Below are 16,423 nucleotides of genomic sequence, written 5' to 3'. Positions count from 1 at the left end.
TAGTTCTATATCAAATCCCATTGGGGGAATTCCCTCTCTATTGTTTCAATCTCACAACACTCTTTGCCCTCAGTTTATTCACACTCATACATTTTTATTTTGATATCGTATAATCTGTCTCTTTCCCAATGAGTTCTCAACTTTCATCTTCTATCTCCCTCTCTCTCACAAAACACACAGGCTTACACACAAAAAAAAACTCTCTCTCTTTTGTTCCATCTTTCACTTTCTCAATTTTATTTCCCTTATTTCCTCCTTTAAAATCTGTTGTTGATATTTTCTAGGCTGACTAACACATGGCTTCTGTCCTGCATGTACAGTGTATGTACACATTTTTACAATCATACTGCAGACACAACAAAATCACATTTGCCCTTTGATAGTGACAGTTTGGCTTATCTCGTCAGATATCTGGATCAAAAGACATCAAAATGGTCCAATCACAAACTCTATCCATCCGGTCTATCTGACTGATGAGACCACAAACAGAGCTGGACTAGACATCTCTTAACCAAACACTGACTGATATTTTGCCATGTCTGCATGAGAGGAACAGGAATATTTATATGGCCTCCTTCCTGTCGTTTGGCCCGCTATCGTCCCTGATGAAAAGCGGCCATTCCGCATCCAGGATATTGTTGAGGTGGTTGGTTTCACAAGCAGGAAATGGATCCCACAGTTCTCCTCACCTGCACTATGATATACTGGCTGCTGCATACATGACTCACTCTTTTTTTTTTCTAGGTTATTAAACATCTCTCCAGTCAACCAACCATTTGTCAAATTGCATGGCTAATGATTTGAAGATGAATGTTCTCCATGAATGTCCAACCTTGTTGGAGATGCATTTACAAATGCCAGTGAGTAAATATTTCCTTTTTCTCCATTTCCTTCTTCTCAAGATTAATTCAGGAATGACTGCAGCGCAAATCATACAAATTGTAGTCTGTCTGACTCAAAATATGGTCATGTTCCAAAACCACCACCACTCTACAGATTGCCACATATTTTCATTTTTTGTTCTAATCCTTTCCATATCTACACTACATTTGTATCAATCCCCTGTTGCTTGTAGTTACAAATAAAAAGGTGCAACTATAAACTGGTTGGATTAGTGACTGGAAATCAATTTCTGCCAGTGTGTGGAATTAGGCACTACTCTTTCTCTTGATGTTTGGTATTTTCTTTTAAAAAAACAACATCAGTATTCACCTATTATGAATGAGATTATGGTCTGTTATACCAGTGGTATCATTCCAATCTCTTGACACAACTTGTCTTAAGTCTCAAGGACACTTTCCTACCTGGAAGGCAATGTTGTTTATTGATACGAAGTCTCAGTTTGTTTCTACATGTGGTTGTTTTTATGTCAACCTCATTGTTTATGAGTGCGTGTCTGTCTGAAATTTCTATGGAGCAGAAACAAAACAAAAAGGAGGTATCTACACAAACAAAATTTATAGTAGCTGCACCCAAAGTGCCATGGAAAAACAGACTGAGGGTAGCATAATATTGATAGGCTGCAGGAGGTTGCAAACACTACCTAATACAGCTGTAACTCTGGCAAAGATAAATAATAGCTGCACCTCTTGGGAGAGCAATACGCTTTGATGATCTTAGCCAAACGGTCGAGAAGCGACAATATCTGCCACACTTTCAATAAGCACAGGGAAAGATGTTTGAAGAATGTGCTATGGCCAAGTACCTTGGTTTGTCAATTTCTGTATAGGCCCTACAGAACTCTTCCTTGAAAATATGTTCCAAATATGGTCTAATAGTACAATGAAAAAATTGATATCAATTGGAAGACTGGTGATGTCATACTCTAAACACAGACAGTGTTGTTGTCTCCAGATAATTTTTTTTTTCCATTCATGGCTTTGAGGGGGAGGGCAGGCAGAGGGGGAAAAAAATAAACATGCATACTTGTTTGATAGTACATGGAAACATATTTTAGAACCCAAATATAGTTCTCTCAGCACTTGGGTTTCTCAAAATTCCACTCTACATTTGGTCTGCTCTGGAGACTGAGATGAAATGATATTGATATCAGATGAGGAGATGAAAGGGAGAGATATTGCGGCAGATCTTCTATTCTCGCAGTTGTGTTTTTCTCAGTCACATGCATGCTTGCACGAGCAGGCCATAAACACTGCCCTTCCACCTTCTACCTTCTGGAGACTTTATACTTACAAAGCCCCTCCTGTGATTCGTGGGCACATCAGAAACAAATTTGTTTGTCACGGGTCGAGATTCCAACCCCCATAGAGTTGAGAGGGAGTTTAACCTCTCTTTCTCTATGTGGGAAGAGAGAAACAGGTCGTAGGGACCAACACAACAAGAAGCCTGTCTCCTCCTCTGCCTGATGGCCTATGTAATGATGGCTGGTATGACAAAGAAAGGGGACAACAGTCTGTGATTTGAGGTTTTTTTTTTTCTAGTGGGGTGGGGCAGATTCAATCTCAAACCTTTTAAAATTTACACTGATGACAATTCCATGCCATATACTACGAGTTGATCACTCTTTCACGCATTTTGAGATAAAAACATTTTACAATTCTGTTTTCTTCAGTCTCTGAGACGGCATTGTGCTCTAATATGTCACTTTTCTGCGAAAATTGTCAGTTTTTTTTTGTTGTAATTTTGTGAGCACAATGTGTCTTCCATCTGTTCTCCTCTCTCAAACCAATTTTTCTTTGTTTCATATTCAAATATTTTGTTGCATGTTGTCAATTCACTGTCATACTATTCTCTTTCACACATATCTGGAACTCAAGATTATTTTCTTTCTGATTTCATGATTTGCTCTTCCAGTATTCATTATTTGTCTTTCTTTTTAATCTGTCCTTTCCTCCATCTCTCTCTCTATCTCTCTTTCTGTCTCTTTTTCTCTCTCATGAATGCACTGACATTCTTAAATCACTGTTCTACACAGTGTAATATGAATCATGTTGTTTCACTCACTATTGGCACATGTTACTTGGATATCAGTGATTGTCAATTCACTGCCAATTTATGGCTATTAACCTCTCTTATAAGGTCATAGCTGTAGCACACCAATATATCTTGTCTAGATAATCTCTATCCTTTTCCCGATGCACATCATTTGCATAATGACTCATTACATTATGAAATGAACATCTCCACACAGCTTTCCAGTTTATACATGATAGAGCAATTAAAGATACAAAGGATATTAATATTGAATTAAAATGTATACATTTAAAATGGGAAGATACTCAAATGACAGAGGGAGATAAATGAATGAGGTTGGGTGCACATATCTCACCTGTGGTCCTGGAGGTCCCTGGGGGCCTGGGTTACCTGGTTGTCCAAATCCTGCAGGACCTTCTGGGCCTCTTTCTCCCTGTGATATGATGGCAGAACCAAAAGATCAGCAAAGGAGGGAAAACAAACACACACACAAAAAAGGAGAAAATGAGAAAGGATGTAATACATGCAATACATATAAAAACTTTACATAATATGTGATACTAAAATTGCTAATATTCTTTTTCAGTGGAGAATGATTTCTTCTTTCTTTAATATGGGAAGATAAGATGAAATGAACAAAATAAAAAAAAGAAAATCCCACAGACCCTTTGCATGCAATAAAGTGAGATTAAATGATGGGATATTGTGATGAACCACACAATTATGCTGACAGGATACCAGTAGAACAATTATTTTATTCTCTTTTTTTCCCCCAGGAGGGTGCTTATCAGCATCTAGACAGTTTCAACCAGAGTTCCAGCATCTCCTACACTGACAAATTCTTTTATTTTCCATGACTTTTCAACAATGCAAATTTACACCTTCATGACCTTTCGGCAATGTCATATAAAATATGAAGAGTTGCATTACGAATGATACTATTTACTCTGATGGAAATATGTCAGACTTAAGTTGGAAATTCACAAAATGAGCAAAACTAAGTAAAAATCATGCTTCATTATTTTACCAAGCCATTTTCAGAATATTTTTCCATAAATTTTTGAGGCCATAAACAAGAATTTCAAATATTGATAACTTTTCAAGGTTTCACAATACCACAGGAAACCCATTCTACAGCATTTAATGCATGGGAAATTGCAACAATGGAGGTTGGGAATGCAATACTTGCGATCAAGAGTGAATAGGTATAAAATGCTTAAACCAGCAAGGTTTTTAACTGAAAAAATACCTTTGTTCCATTGCATCCAGGCATACCAGCCTCCCCAGGGGGTCCCTCTGTTCCCGGTTCTCCGGGAATCCCAGGAATTCCGGGAATACCAGGATTACCTTGAATTCCCCTGAAACCTTTCGGTCCCGTTGCACCAAGTGGTCCAGCTGTTCCCTGTTGGGATACACAGAAAGTAACATTTCATTTGAACTCTTGAACACAATACTGGAAGAAACATCACTACAGGAAAACATTGCTGCAATCTCCATGGCTTGATTTACTTGTCATGACATGGATTTGAAGGACTGGAAGGACTCTTTACTTCTTTATTATTTTTTATACGACCCAAAGAAAGTTGTCATAGGTCATTTTTACTAATAAATTTATGAAGATACACTATAGATCTTCAGTCCTATACAGTAGATCTTCCATCTTGATAGGTAACATTATTTTGATGACAACAAACCAACACAACATTCTAAAAGGTATATATCATGATTTCTTGGTCTTCATTGTTGAGTGTTTTCTTAGCATAGGAGGTATTTGATACTTCTAATCAATCTGTTTCCATCTAATGTTTGTTTATGGTATGCTTGACTGCTTTATGTTCAGCTCATTGGTGTTTTTCTTTCTTAGTTGTTTTTGTGTTTTGTATCAAGACCATCTTTGATTTTGATATCATTCTATGATTGTAGATGAAAAAAACAGATTCTACGACTAAAGTGATTTATGAAAATTAGCCTTTTCCACAGAAGATGTTGGAAAGCAGTCCATAGCTTTTCAGAAGGCAGGTCTTACAGAACTTTTGGTCTTACCTTCTGTCCTTTAATTCCAGGTTGTCCTTCCACACCAGGATAGCCAGGAGGGCCCTGTGGTCCAGGAAAACCAGGATATCCCCTCTCACCCTGCCAGATAAGCAAACAAGAAAATTCCTCAATTTTTTTTTTTTATCTTGAGAAAAAAAAAGAAAGAAAAAGAGAACTGGCATCTGCAAAGGTGTAGTATGCAAGTTTTTGTATAAATACACATTTGCATTATACAAAGTGTACCTAATAATGGTCACTTCATTGTGCAAGTTGAAATATGAAATAATGATTTTTTTTGCAACATGCGATGATAAGCATTAGCAGATGGTTGCTTTGGTAGGTTTCAACCCTGATGTACTTGCAATATATCTCAATTCAAAAAGATATGAAATGTGGAAAAAAAAATGTACATGTACACAATCAATATCACAGTGTCCTGCATGTATCGTAATCGATTGCAATGAAAATCAGGCTCACATACACAGCAAGAGAGTCCTGTTCATTTTAAAACATTTCCCAAAATTGTGTTTCATCCCTGGCGTACCAATAATGTAAGGACATCAGTGGGTTTTTTTTTGTTTGTGGTCAAACTGGTACATTTGTGCGACAAAATGTCTACAGGCATACATATGCTATAGTTTGTTTAGAGGGACAAAGATAAGTTAGACCTAGATTCTGCTCACTTCTAGCCCACAGCTGACAATGTTAGATCATATCTTTGTTTACTCTCAAACTTTCAAAGTTCACAGGGTCTGGGGAGGGGTGCATTCATGAGCGGTTTTCCTGTCGTGACTGCCTTCTCTCCAGATAACAGCCACGGTTATGACCATTGCATTGTCCAATTGTTTTAATCATCCCACAAACCCAGAGGGGAAGAACAAAACTTGATACAGATATGACTGGTGCTTCCTAAACACAATCAGCCATTTTCAACAAAAAGTTTGCAGGAGACCATGACTCCATCTGCATTAATCAACTGTCAATCTATTAACACTGAGTGGGAGGAAAAAATGTTGCATCAGCAAACTACTGCCCTGTTCATACTGCACAATACTGGTAGTGGCACTTCTATAAAGTTATACCTTGTGGTAATACTGTTAATTGGTTAAGTAACAGTTCCAATTAAGTAACAATTATTACTTAATTTACAATTCCAATTATTAAAAGGTAACAATTTGCTGAATCTATAGCTCACATTGCTGGAGGGTTGCAAGGTCTATTCTTCAATTCCAAACTTAGCACTGAGCTCGGCAAAGAAAATGGGTCAGAACAAAGCTGAACACACGGAGTACATGGGCTGCTTTACTCTTCTCTTTACAAAGATTGAATGCATGGACCACTGTAACTACCATTCCGGATCCAAGCATAGACAAAGTATATAGCCTTCTATCAGCGACTGTAAAGTGGTTCACATTTCCCGCCAAATATGATCATTCAGGCATGGTCAGAAAGAAAATTTGACAATTTGGCACTCATACTGTAACCTGCTATACGGCTGGCTGGCTGGCTTGCTGGCTGCATATGTGGACATTTCAAGACAGATCTGTTTATGCTTCTGGCGATGGAATTTTGTATATTTTTCTGACCGTCTGTCCAGCTCTTCTTGGTTTATTTTCTTGCCTCATATATCTTCTTGAAGTTGTATCATTTTTTGGCATCTAATCTGAGCGTAGAAAGCTGTCCTTGTCACACTCACACAAGGACAGTCTGTAATGACAAGACAGTGGAGTAATAAAGCTAGGATTGTTCAGCCAGTAGCACACTGTACAATGACAGTGAGGGAGATTGGGACTGAGAGGTTGTGTGGTAAAATATAACCAGAACAGGCAGGTTGTTCCAAAAGGAAATTGGTACAGTTGAGGTAACAGACCAGCAAAAGATGAGCAAAATCAGACGAGTGCTCTAAATTTTAAGAACATCTGAATAACAAAGACAGGGAGTTGTATATCGGGCACAGAATGGCCGGCTTGGTCAATGTCATGGCAATGACTGCACATAGAAACCTAATATGTTGGTGTAAGAATGCTACAATTTAAGACACACACACTCACACACATATACATACAAAAAAAAACCAGCAACCTTCGTACCTTTAGAATTTGAGAACACTTGGTGTATGTGTGTAATCCTAAATATAATTTATACCCTTTTGTATAGACTTTATAAAGTAACTGTTTTCAAGAAAACATGAAAAGATTAGGCCCTACGGGTTCCTGGACAAAATATTTAAATACGTCACAATCACTGAACAAGACATCCTCATCAATGATATTCATGCAGGAATTTTCACTCTATACTGAAAAGTTCATTAAAAACATTCATCTTTTCTTACTCTTTTAATCATTCTTGCTACACAGATCCCTCACCAGGGTTCATCCCACTTTACCAATGAGGCTAGAAGGTGAGGGTGGATCCTTCTTGACCCTGATCATCTCCTCTTCAGTCTTCCAATCTAGCTAGGCTCAATAATCTTACTCATTCATAATGCTATTCTATTATCAAACCTCCTTCATCTTTCAGAATAGAATTTAAGATACAATGAGCAAAGTACTGTCTATTTGGTATAAAACTTCTATTTTCTTTTTGTCCCTAGTGAGAGGGGTCCCACATGAGAGGTGAAATTGGATTCCAGAGGAATTTTCATCGCGGGAGAGGCACTGAAAACGAGATGGGGACAATGCCCAATCAGATGTGGCATGGAAGTTTGGTGGAGAAAGAGCAGATCCCATCTGCTTTCAATACAAAGGCAAAGAACCTTTGACCATAATCCATCCCCAGAGAGAGCATGAGAGGGCAATGTAAGGCACCATTTGATCCTTTACAAGCCACAAAATGAACTCACAGTTTACATCATGCTGATTGTCACCGACACAGGAGGGTGTGTCTCAGAGTTTGATGCACTTAGGGGCAACCTGGTGTATCATGCACATCGTCATGGCAACCCACAAATGTACACTTGGGGGTGAGGCCATTGTGGAACTATTTCATGAGGAAATGTGACACTGGAATGAATGCATTGCAAATCCACAGGATTATGGAGTGAACTGTTCCTGGACTACTGCTGTGGCCCGCTTATCATGCTGGGGACAATTATGATGAGTATGTTTTCCATACATGTAGGCCTTCTGGGGAATGAACTTTCTTTGCTGAAAGAAGGAAAAATGTTTTGGGTCTAATGGTGTAATCACATTTACATTGTGTCTGGACTGTAGATTAATAATTCCCAACTTATTTAAGGCTACGTTTATCTAACTCGAGTGAGAGAATCACATTTCAAACTGTGTTTCGAATAGCATTTATGAACGTGGTTTGAAATATGATTCTCGTGGTGCCACATTTATTTTACCATCTAAAATCGTGATTCGAGTATTGTCACTGCACACCTGCTTTGCGCAATTTGACCCAGGAAGTAGAGGTCAACAGCATACCACCAAACCCTGCCTTCATCATTCACGCACTAACAATGAGTACGAAAGAAAAATGAATGACATACACTTTTCTTTTCTTTTCTTTTTTAACCAAAAACAGCCGGACGTTGACCTGGGCAGCTTGGAGATATAAACCATTTCGAAACAGCATTGCATTTATCTCCTTGAAGAAAGACAATCGTAGTCTCAAACGTGCTTTATCGCCCTCTTTTGGGGGGTGTTTCAAATTGGTGTTTCTAACCATGTCTAAAAACACAGTTGTGTTTATCAATTGCCTAGAAATACCGAAAAACGTGTTTATGATTGTGATTCTGCCTCAGAATTTTTTCAGATAAATGCATCTTTAATTTCAACTCCAGATCCTATGCTACATGTGTACATCTGTTACCCTGGAAACACTCCCCGCATGACCCTGGTCCTCAAAATCTTGGATCCTATTAACCCTCTAAAACCCTCACATCCTGACCATGTTTTTGAGGCTACTACATCAGGGTTGCTTACCTTGAATGAGACAGTGCAAGGTATGTGTGACTTTGGTACATAGCAAAGATGATATTTCAGTGTTCACAGCGCACTCTGCATGTTGTACTATCTTTGGGTCATAGTGATCCTAAGCTGTAGATTGTCTTTGCATGATTTTCTATTGGTTAAGCTCTGTGCCTGCAAGAAAATTTTGAAATTTTGGACTTGGGCATATCAAAAATGTTCAGAATATTACAGATTCTAGACACATTTTTTTTTCCTTCTTACTCTTATTCACTTTGTATTTTTGAATAGCAGGACTAGAAATACACTGCATGATTGCATATCTAGGGCAGTTCAAAGCATGAAGATATGTAGAATTCATCTCCAAACATGCCACTACTCTGATGTGACGACAGTGTCATGTTTGTTAAAAACTTTTTTCGAGCAGAAATGTTTCATTACATGTGGGTGGCAACTGAAATCATTTTTTTTTTTCAAGGAAAATCAAACTTTAATTTTGATTTTTACTGATGCATTAGTTTTAATGCAAAGCTTTTCAGAGAGTGAAGTCATTCTTTAAGACAAACAAACATTTCCACATGAAAATTATTGAGCTGGCCCACCTGAACAAAAATTATATGAGAAGTTGCAGCTTTAATCATCAAAAGGCCACAATTTTATGAGACAAAGTTACAGTTACAGTTTGTTTTTGTAGCAATAATTTTGCATCACAGGAAACCATGAAGGAGACACAGTACATGTCAACACCACTGTTAAAACAGGACAGTCACGAAGCATTTTTTTTTAAGTATAGAGATTTCTGGTATTGTTCTTGTAAACATTGTACTTGCAACTGTGGGGGCGTCTTATCCACTAACAAAGTACCATTACCTTGCAAAAAGTCAACAGAATATAAATTTCAGAGCCATCCACATAGGAAGGGCAGGAAGATGGTACTTTCTAAATGCTTTTCCAAATCAGCCAGTAGTAAAATATAATACCGGTATATAAAAGAAATGGGTTTCTAAAACAAATCAATGATGACTTCAGGCAGAACTGATGCAAATATCATTCCATCTTGTCTAGACTGTGGGACAATGTCTAGACACATTTTTTGGTTGTTTAGGGTTTCAGTTCTCTTGTGACTAGTGTGGGGGGAAGGAAAGAAAAAATACAAGGAAAACTTGTTAATTTGACATTTAGTTTCTTCTCACCCCACCCACCATTTGTTCTAGCAGAACATTCTGAATTGTGACGGTATGACAAAAATCCACATTCTTCACAGTAGAGCTAGATACAACATATTGCATGTATCTTGTTGAGTACAGATCTCTGGTTCTTAGGTGCAGGTTATCCATCTTGGGGGGGGGGGGGGAGGATCTATGAAATCAATGCCAATTTTCAATCCTTTAAAATGTGAAAGAAATACTTTCACTCCATACTCTTCATGGACAAGGGCAAATACACAGTGCATGACTCATCGATGTAAAGGAGCTCCAAATCTCTATACAAGAAAAAAATATTAAAGGGGATGGGCTAGTAACTGATCAGTGGGAATCAGTGGGAATGCTGGGGGGTGATTGTTCCAATCCTTGTGGGATTCATTTAAGAGTACATTATATATCTATTGTTGTGTGAAAATCATTTGCTTCAGAATGGTCTCATATCCAAGTAATGTGCAATTTAATGTTTCCAGGTTAGCATGCCTGTACAGTGACGGGGCGATCGTTAACATTAAATTGCACATTACTTGAATATGAGACCATTCTGAAGCAAATAATTTTCACACAATAGATAGGTCCTATATATAATGTACTCTTAAATAAATCCCACAAGGATTGGAACAATCATCCCCCAGCATTCCCACTGATTCTCACTGATCAGTTACTAACCATCCCCTTTGAAGGTAATATTCTCAAAAAACAAAGACATATAAAGGTAGTCCGTCTCTATCGAAAGAGAAGGTGCCAATCATGACAATCTTTGCAACCACCATTCTTACCTTACTCTAGTTTTAGTGATCCATAATTTCATACCATTAGATTTACATTGGGAGCACTGCTGCAGGTATAAAATTTGACTTTCAAACTACAGTTTGTATTTCATTTTTCTCCTGCTGAGACCAGCATCCAATGTCTGACTGCAAATGTCTTCAACTCATAAACAGGTGTAATTACTGAAGATGAAATATTTTTCACAAGATTTTGATCTAAATTTTACTGTTTGAACTCACAATATCTTACTCTTTCTTATCAGACTAACTTATACCCCTTTTATAAACTCAATAATGCAGATAATATCCGCATCATTTGGTTGTAAAATCGGAGCGGGGGAAGAATAATCCGCTTTTTTTCGACCAGCGCTTCTATTATCTGCATAATAGCAGCATCGGGACCAGATTTGGAGTTTATGAACGCAAACCCAAATAATGCGGATAATTGCCGGGGTGCGGTCAAACGTCACCTGTCTTTCCTGCAGGAGGGACGTGTGCAGTCACCATGACGATTATCCGCCTTTTTCTGGACGGGCACTCGTAAAAATAATGCGGATAATTTTCAGAGTTTGTGAACGCATTTTTTATTGAAATGTCCTCGATGTTATTCTTAGGCGGATAATTGGAGGATGAGTTTATGAAAGGGGTATTATATTTGGACTGGATTTCCCCTTTAAAGCATTTGAACTCCAAGATAGAGTAATAAGATTTGACAGAAGGATTCATGTATGACCCTGGGGAGTAGAGATAAGTGTATATACAGAGAATCTGGGGGGGGGGGGGGCATTTCATGAAGCGTTTTGGTCGGATTTTCTGATGAACTGTTACAAGCTACCGAAATCCTTGCATCTGATTGGCTGAGAGCGAATTTGTCCGACAACTTTGTCAGACAAAATGCGTCATGAAATGCCCCCCTGAACACATGAGCCACATCTCCATGTTTATAACCATGCATAGATGTGATCAAATGCTCAGACTTGCAAGCAATTCCTTGTTTGTCCTCATGTTTCTTGTAGGGCCTTTAATGTTTCACAGCCAATTTCAACTTACAGTGCCTTCACTAGCAGTACTGAACTAAATTTCATTCCACACTTGCAAGTTCACTTGGCTGACATTCCACACACAATCTGTAGCGCAAACCCCATATTCTGTCAAACATGCAATTCTGGATACACTTAATAAAATACATGCACACACCATGGCAAAAGTCAATGCAACAAGGTTTAACTGTGCTCCTACTCTTCAACTGCGATTTGAAAGTCAAATCATTCTGACTACGTGATATAACTTTGCTTTCAGACTTATCAAAAAAATATCACTTAAATATAACGTGAAATATGTTTGTAGACATGTTTACAAACAAGTTTCTGTGAGTCTAAAAGGCCTATTATACCCACAGCAGCCCTTTCAAACTCCCAGTGTACAGTGACTTGGTGCTCCTTGCACATGAGACTATTAAAGGCTGCGTTTATCTAACTTGAGAGAGAGAATCACGTTTCAAAACGCGTTTGGAACAGTGTTTGCAAACGTGGTTTGAAATGCAATTCTTGGGGAGCCGTGTTTATCTAACCACCATATATACAATCGCGATTCGAGTGGTGTCACTTTGCGCCGTTTGTATAGGACTACCACCAAACGTGCCTCCTCAGTCACACACTAATAATGGGTAGAGAGCACAACCGGAAAAAGCTGGGATTTGACCTTGAGATATAAACGCGTTTCAAAACGGTGTTGCGTTTATCTACTCACAGAACAGCAATCGTGGTCTCAAACGTGTTTCAAAACGCCCTTTGAAAGGCATTTCAAAACGGCATTTCTAAACGTGTTTGAAAACATGGTAGCGTTTATTTAACCCCTGAAAATGCCTCAAACGCGTTTAGGATCGTGATTCTGCCTCAAAAAGTTTTTAGATAAACGCAGCCTTTTTTCCCATGCTGTCTACACATCTGTCCAAGCCTCCTCTATTTTTTACAAAAGAGGGAAAGAAAAAAACAACAACACTACACTGGTCAAGGCTTCTTGGTCAGGAGGAAGAAATTGTTTGGTCTTCTATTCAACAAGACTTTCTGGTCAGATTATAGGATGATGTATTCAGCTCTACATCAGCTGCTCATCAGTTTATTGTCTTCTGAATGATTCTGGATATGTTGCTATCAAATACAAGTAGTGTCCATTAGAAACTAATCTCATCTTGTTTAATGCTTGTCTAATCTGCTCCCATTCTCTTCAAAAAATGTAATCCGTGACAGCAACAAAAGGAATGGTTTAATGTGGTCTCATTGATATACGTACATCTGTAATCTACTTGTGTGTTCTAAGGAAACCAAACAGCACTTCCTTTTGATACTGTGGACAGAAACAGGCAAAGGAGGCTCTTACACAGCAAGAAAATTTGCCCAGATTTTTGAAGAATTTGTAGCCAGAAGGTCAATTGGTATTCAAAGAGTAATAAAATATACATTGATATTGAAACTTTGTTGGTTTGCAAGTCAATGACCCTAAGAGACGTATACTGGATAAGAAAAATTTTGTGTGACTTGAGCTATATTACATGTAATGTGATGATACACAATAATCCATCACAGAAAATTTGATTCAGATCTTGGGGAAATGCAAGCTAGAGCCATTCCATAAGCAGTCTATGTACAATGATGCCTTAATTACTCTACGATCATGAGAATCAAAGTTAATGGATCTCAAAGATGGACATATTCAGGTCATCATTTTCAACATTTCAGAGATTGCTGGAGAATTTTTTTTCTTCTTTTTTTGTGGAGTAATAGGCAGACTGCTGGAGGCTGCCTGGTAGGGGTTCTTCATCAATGGAAGAGATGGATGCAGATTCAACAACCACCTTGGTCAGGGACAGCACAACCCAATCTGTCTGGGGGTTTGCGGTTTGCTACAGTCTTCTTCCGTGATTACAAGTGGACATCTGGATGCAACAATCTAAGGATGGAATAAGTTATATAGTATGAGTTTCAAATTGATTCAGCCAGGTATCATGAGACTTTTCAATCAAAAGCTGATTCATCATGGCCCACTGAGGCTGATTAGTCTTCATGTATCATGGCAAGAGAGATCCCTTTAAGCTTTTAAGAAAAGGAGGTTAAATCCCCTCAAAAAATAAATATAAAGAAGAACAGCATTAAAATTTAATGCTTAGTGTCACATTTGTTACTGTCAATTTTCATTTTTGCAACTCCTCATAAGTCATCTCTTCATGAAGGTGGACTAAAAAAATAGAGGTTTAAACTTCTGCCTAAAGACAGAAGGTGCACGGCTTCAAAAAAATGATCTGGTTACCAAGAGGATTTCACACCATGCCTGACCCACTGCCTGACCCTGATACAATTCTCTCACCCTAAGATGACATTGCCTGCAGCAACAGAGGTCAAACTTTGCCTGACCAAATCCTAATCACACTTCTCTCTCTAAACTACTGGTAGGTTATGATATTTGCTGACCAAAGACTCACTGACTTTGAATTGCTTTGTCATATAATGTGTGGTGAAGTTTTGGATGCAAACAGTGGGTCAAATTATGAGTCTGTGGATCTATTAACAGTCATCAAAACAGTTACAAATGATGAGCATTTTTATTTCTGACATTACTCAAAGGTTAGATGTTCATGGCACAACATTTTGCACAAAAAAAAAGAGTCTTTGAGCCATGTGGGCCATTCAGTTGAATACTTGATTGGACAAAGAAACTTTATATGCTTGCATCAGCTATAAGCTCAGTTCATAGCATGTTATATTGAGAGCTACATCAAGCAATTTTATGAAGTTCTCTAATTTTACTCCTAAAATGGAATAATCCAAACCATCTTTACCATTCAGCTTTTTTATCATCCCAGCAATCAACATGCCATAATATTGACACTTTTAATTGATGTACAAATTGTACAATGTAAATGCACCTGAACGAATGGATTGCAAACACTGTCAAACTCCAAGAAGACAAATCATTTGTCTTTCATATTTGCTATTCAAGTATTACTAAACAGTGGTGTTAAACACTCGTGTTTAGTGTTCACATGCCCCATATCATCATGTGCCCGTGACAACGATGTCAACATACATGTACATGATTCACAGAAGGTGTGTCCGGGAGAAAGACATTAATGCAAGCAAGGCGCGTGTTACACTTATGGGCCTTGCCAGTGTTTGCGTTGTTCTTCCGGGCACACTTTCTTTGAACTATGTTTATAACACGTCTTTCTCCCATGCACACAACAATATGTTTGCTCCAAGAATTTGTGCAGAAATATTCACCTCATTGCCTTTGTGGGCCACACAATTTGACATTGCTCCATTCTACAATGGCTGAATAAAGTATCTCCAAACTTTGGCTACAGATATTTCATTTACATGTGTCAAAAGATTTTATTTGAGGGACATGTTGGCTACAATGATAAGACAGAGTGCTGTGGCTCATAGCATGGTACTATCTTTTTTATTTGAAAAACAAAAACAAAAACAAAAGCCAGAAAGACATTGTAATGTATACTAAGCATGCCTAGGAGATATTGGAAGAATACACTGTATTATTGGACAACTGCCAAGCATGCAGCTGATAGTGCGATGGCTGAATGCACACAGGATATAGCAAGGCCATACCAATAATCTCAGGTAGATGTTAATCTCACTGGCTAAACCTCAACAAAACTTCACTTGGTGGGGTGATATTATAATCTGCATGGTGTACTAATTACAAGGGATTCCAGGAAGCAGACTTCATTTTTCTTTAGGTATCTAAGCATTTACTTTTTGCATGTAAATTTCTTTGAATTGGAATAGATTTCAGGAATTCCTGAGACAAATAAAATGGCTTGAATTAAAGATCTTACGAAAAGATGTAAAATTAGATTAATGGTAAAAGGTGTCCCTCCCAAACAGAAAAAATGACTCTTTTCCTGTGGATGACTCTCCTTATAACACCACACTCCAAACACACTGGATTCAATGAATGCAGAAAGCAATGTGTTTTGCTTTCTCTTTGTAGAGAAACTATAAGATAATTGTACAAATGTCCATTATTAATAAAAAGTGAATGTTCCCATTACCTGTTACTGATATAAGGAAAATGAACAGCAACCAGGTCGTGTGCTTATTCAATGCACGAGAAAAACAAATATTTGTGACACTACCTTTATATCTTCTTTACATCAGTCTATTAGTGTGACATCACAAATTGTTGTAGATTTATACTGCGAACAGGCAACAATTGGAATTAATAATGAATTTAAAATTTCAGCTTTTGAAATGAATGGATTGTCATATTTTCTGCAAATGTCATGGATTGTTTCACTGATTATTCTGTATTATTGACTCCATACACTTGTTTCAGAAAGGCACACTTCCTCTTGAAATGATTGTGTATTGTAATTGATTGTGAGTTTTTCATCATCCTTTATTTATATTAAAATTGATTGTATCCTCCACATTCCATCTAACAGTGCCCACCAAGACACAAATTTCACCTCCCTGGCACACATGATAAATTGTTCTAGAAGATGATACTACAAGACATCTGGCCCATCCAACGCCCTGTCCGAATGGGAAGT

The 16,423-nt window shown here is 37.9% G+C and overlaps 1 protein-coding gene across 1 annotated transcript in view; it reads right to left on the bottom strand.

Annotated features, from left to right (window-relative positions):
* LOC139745644 (uncharacterized) overlaps positions 1-16,423 on the bottom strand; it is a 71,159-nt gene that overhangs the window by 41,033 nt on the left and 13,703 nt on the right. Inside the window, exons 3-5 of the mRNA XM_071656043.1 lie at positions 4,978-5,067; positions 4,184-4,336; positions 3,290-3,367 (exon numbers count right to left, since the gene is read on the bottom strand). Coding sequence (XP_071512144.1) covers positions 3,290-3,367; positions 4,184-4,336; positions 4,978-5,067 — 321 coding nt within the window. The remainder of the gene's footprint in view (positions 1-3,289; positions 3,368-4,183; positions 4,337-4,977; positions 5,068-16,423) is intronic.

Source organism: Diadema antillarum, unplaced genomic scaffold (genome assembly GCF_040938485.1).
Source record: "Diadema antillarum isolate AM-2024a unplaced genomic scaffold, OU_Dant_1.0 seq00001281_RagTag, whole genome shotgun sequence".
In the NCBI taxonomy this organism is placed as follows: domain Eukaryota; kingdom Metazoa; phylum Echinodermata; class Echinoidea; order Diadematoida; family Diadematidae; genus Diadema; species Diadema antillarum.
This window is presented reverse-complemented; position numbering and strand designations above follow the sequence as displayed.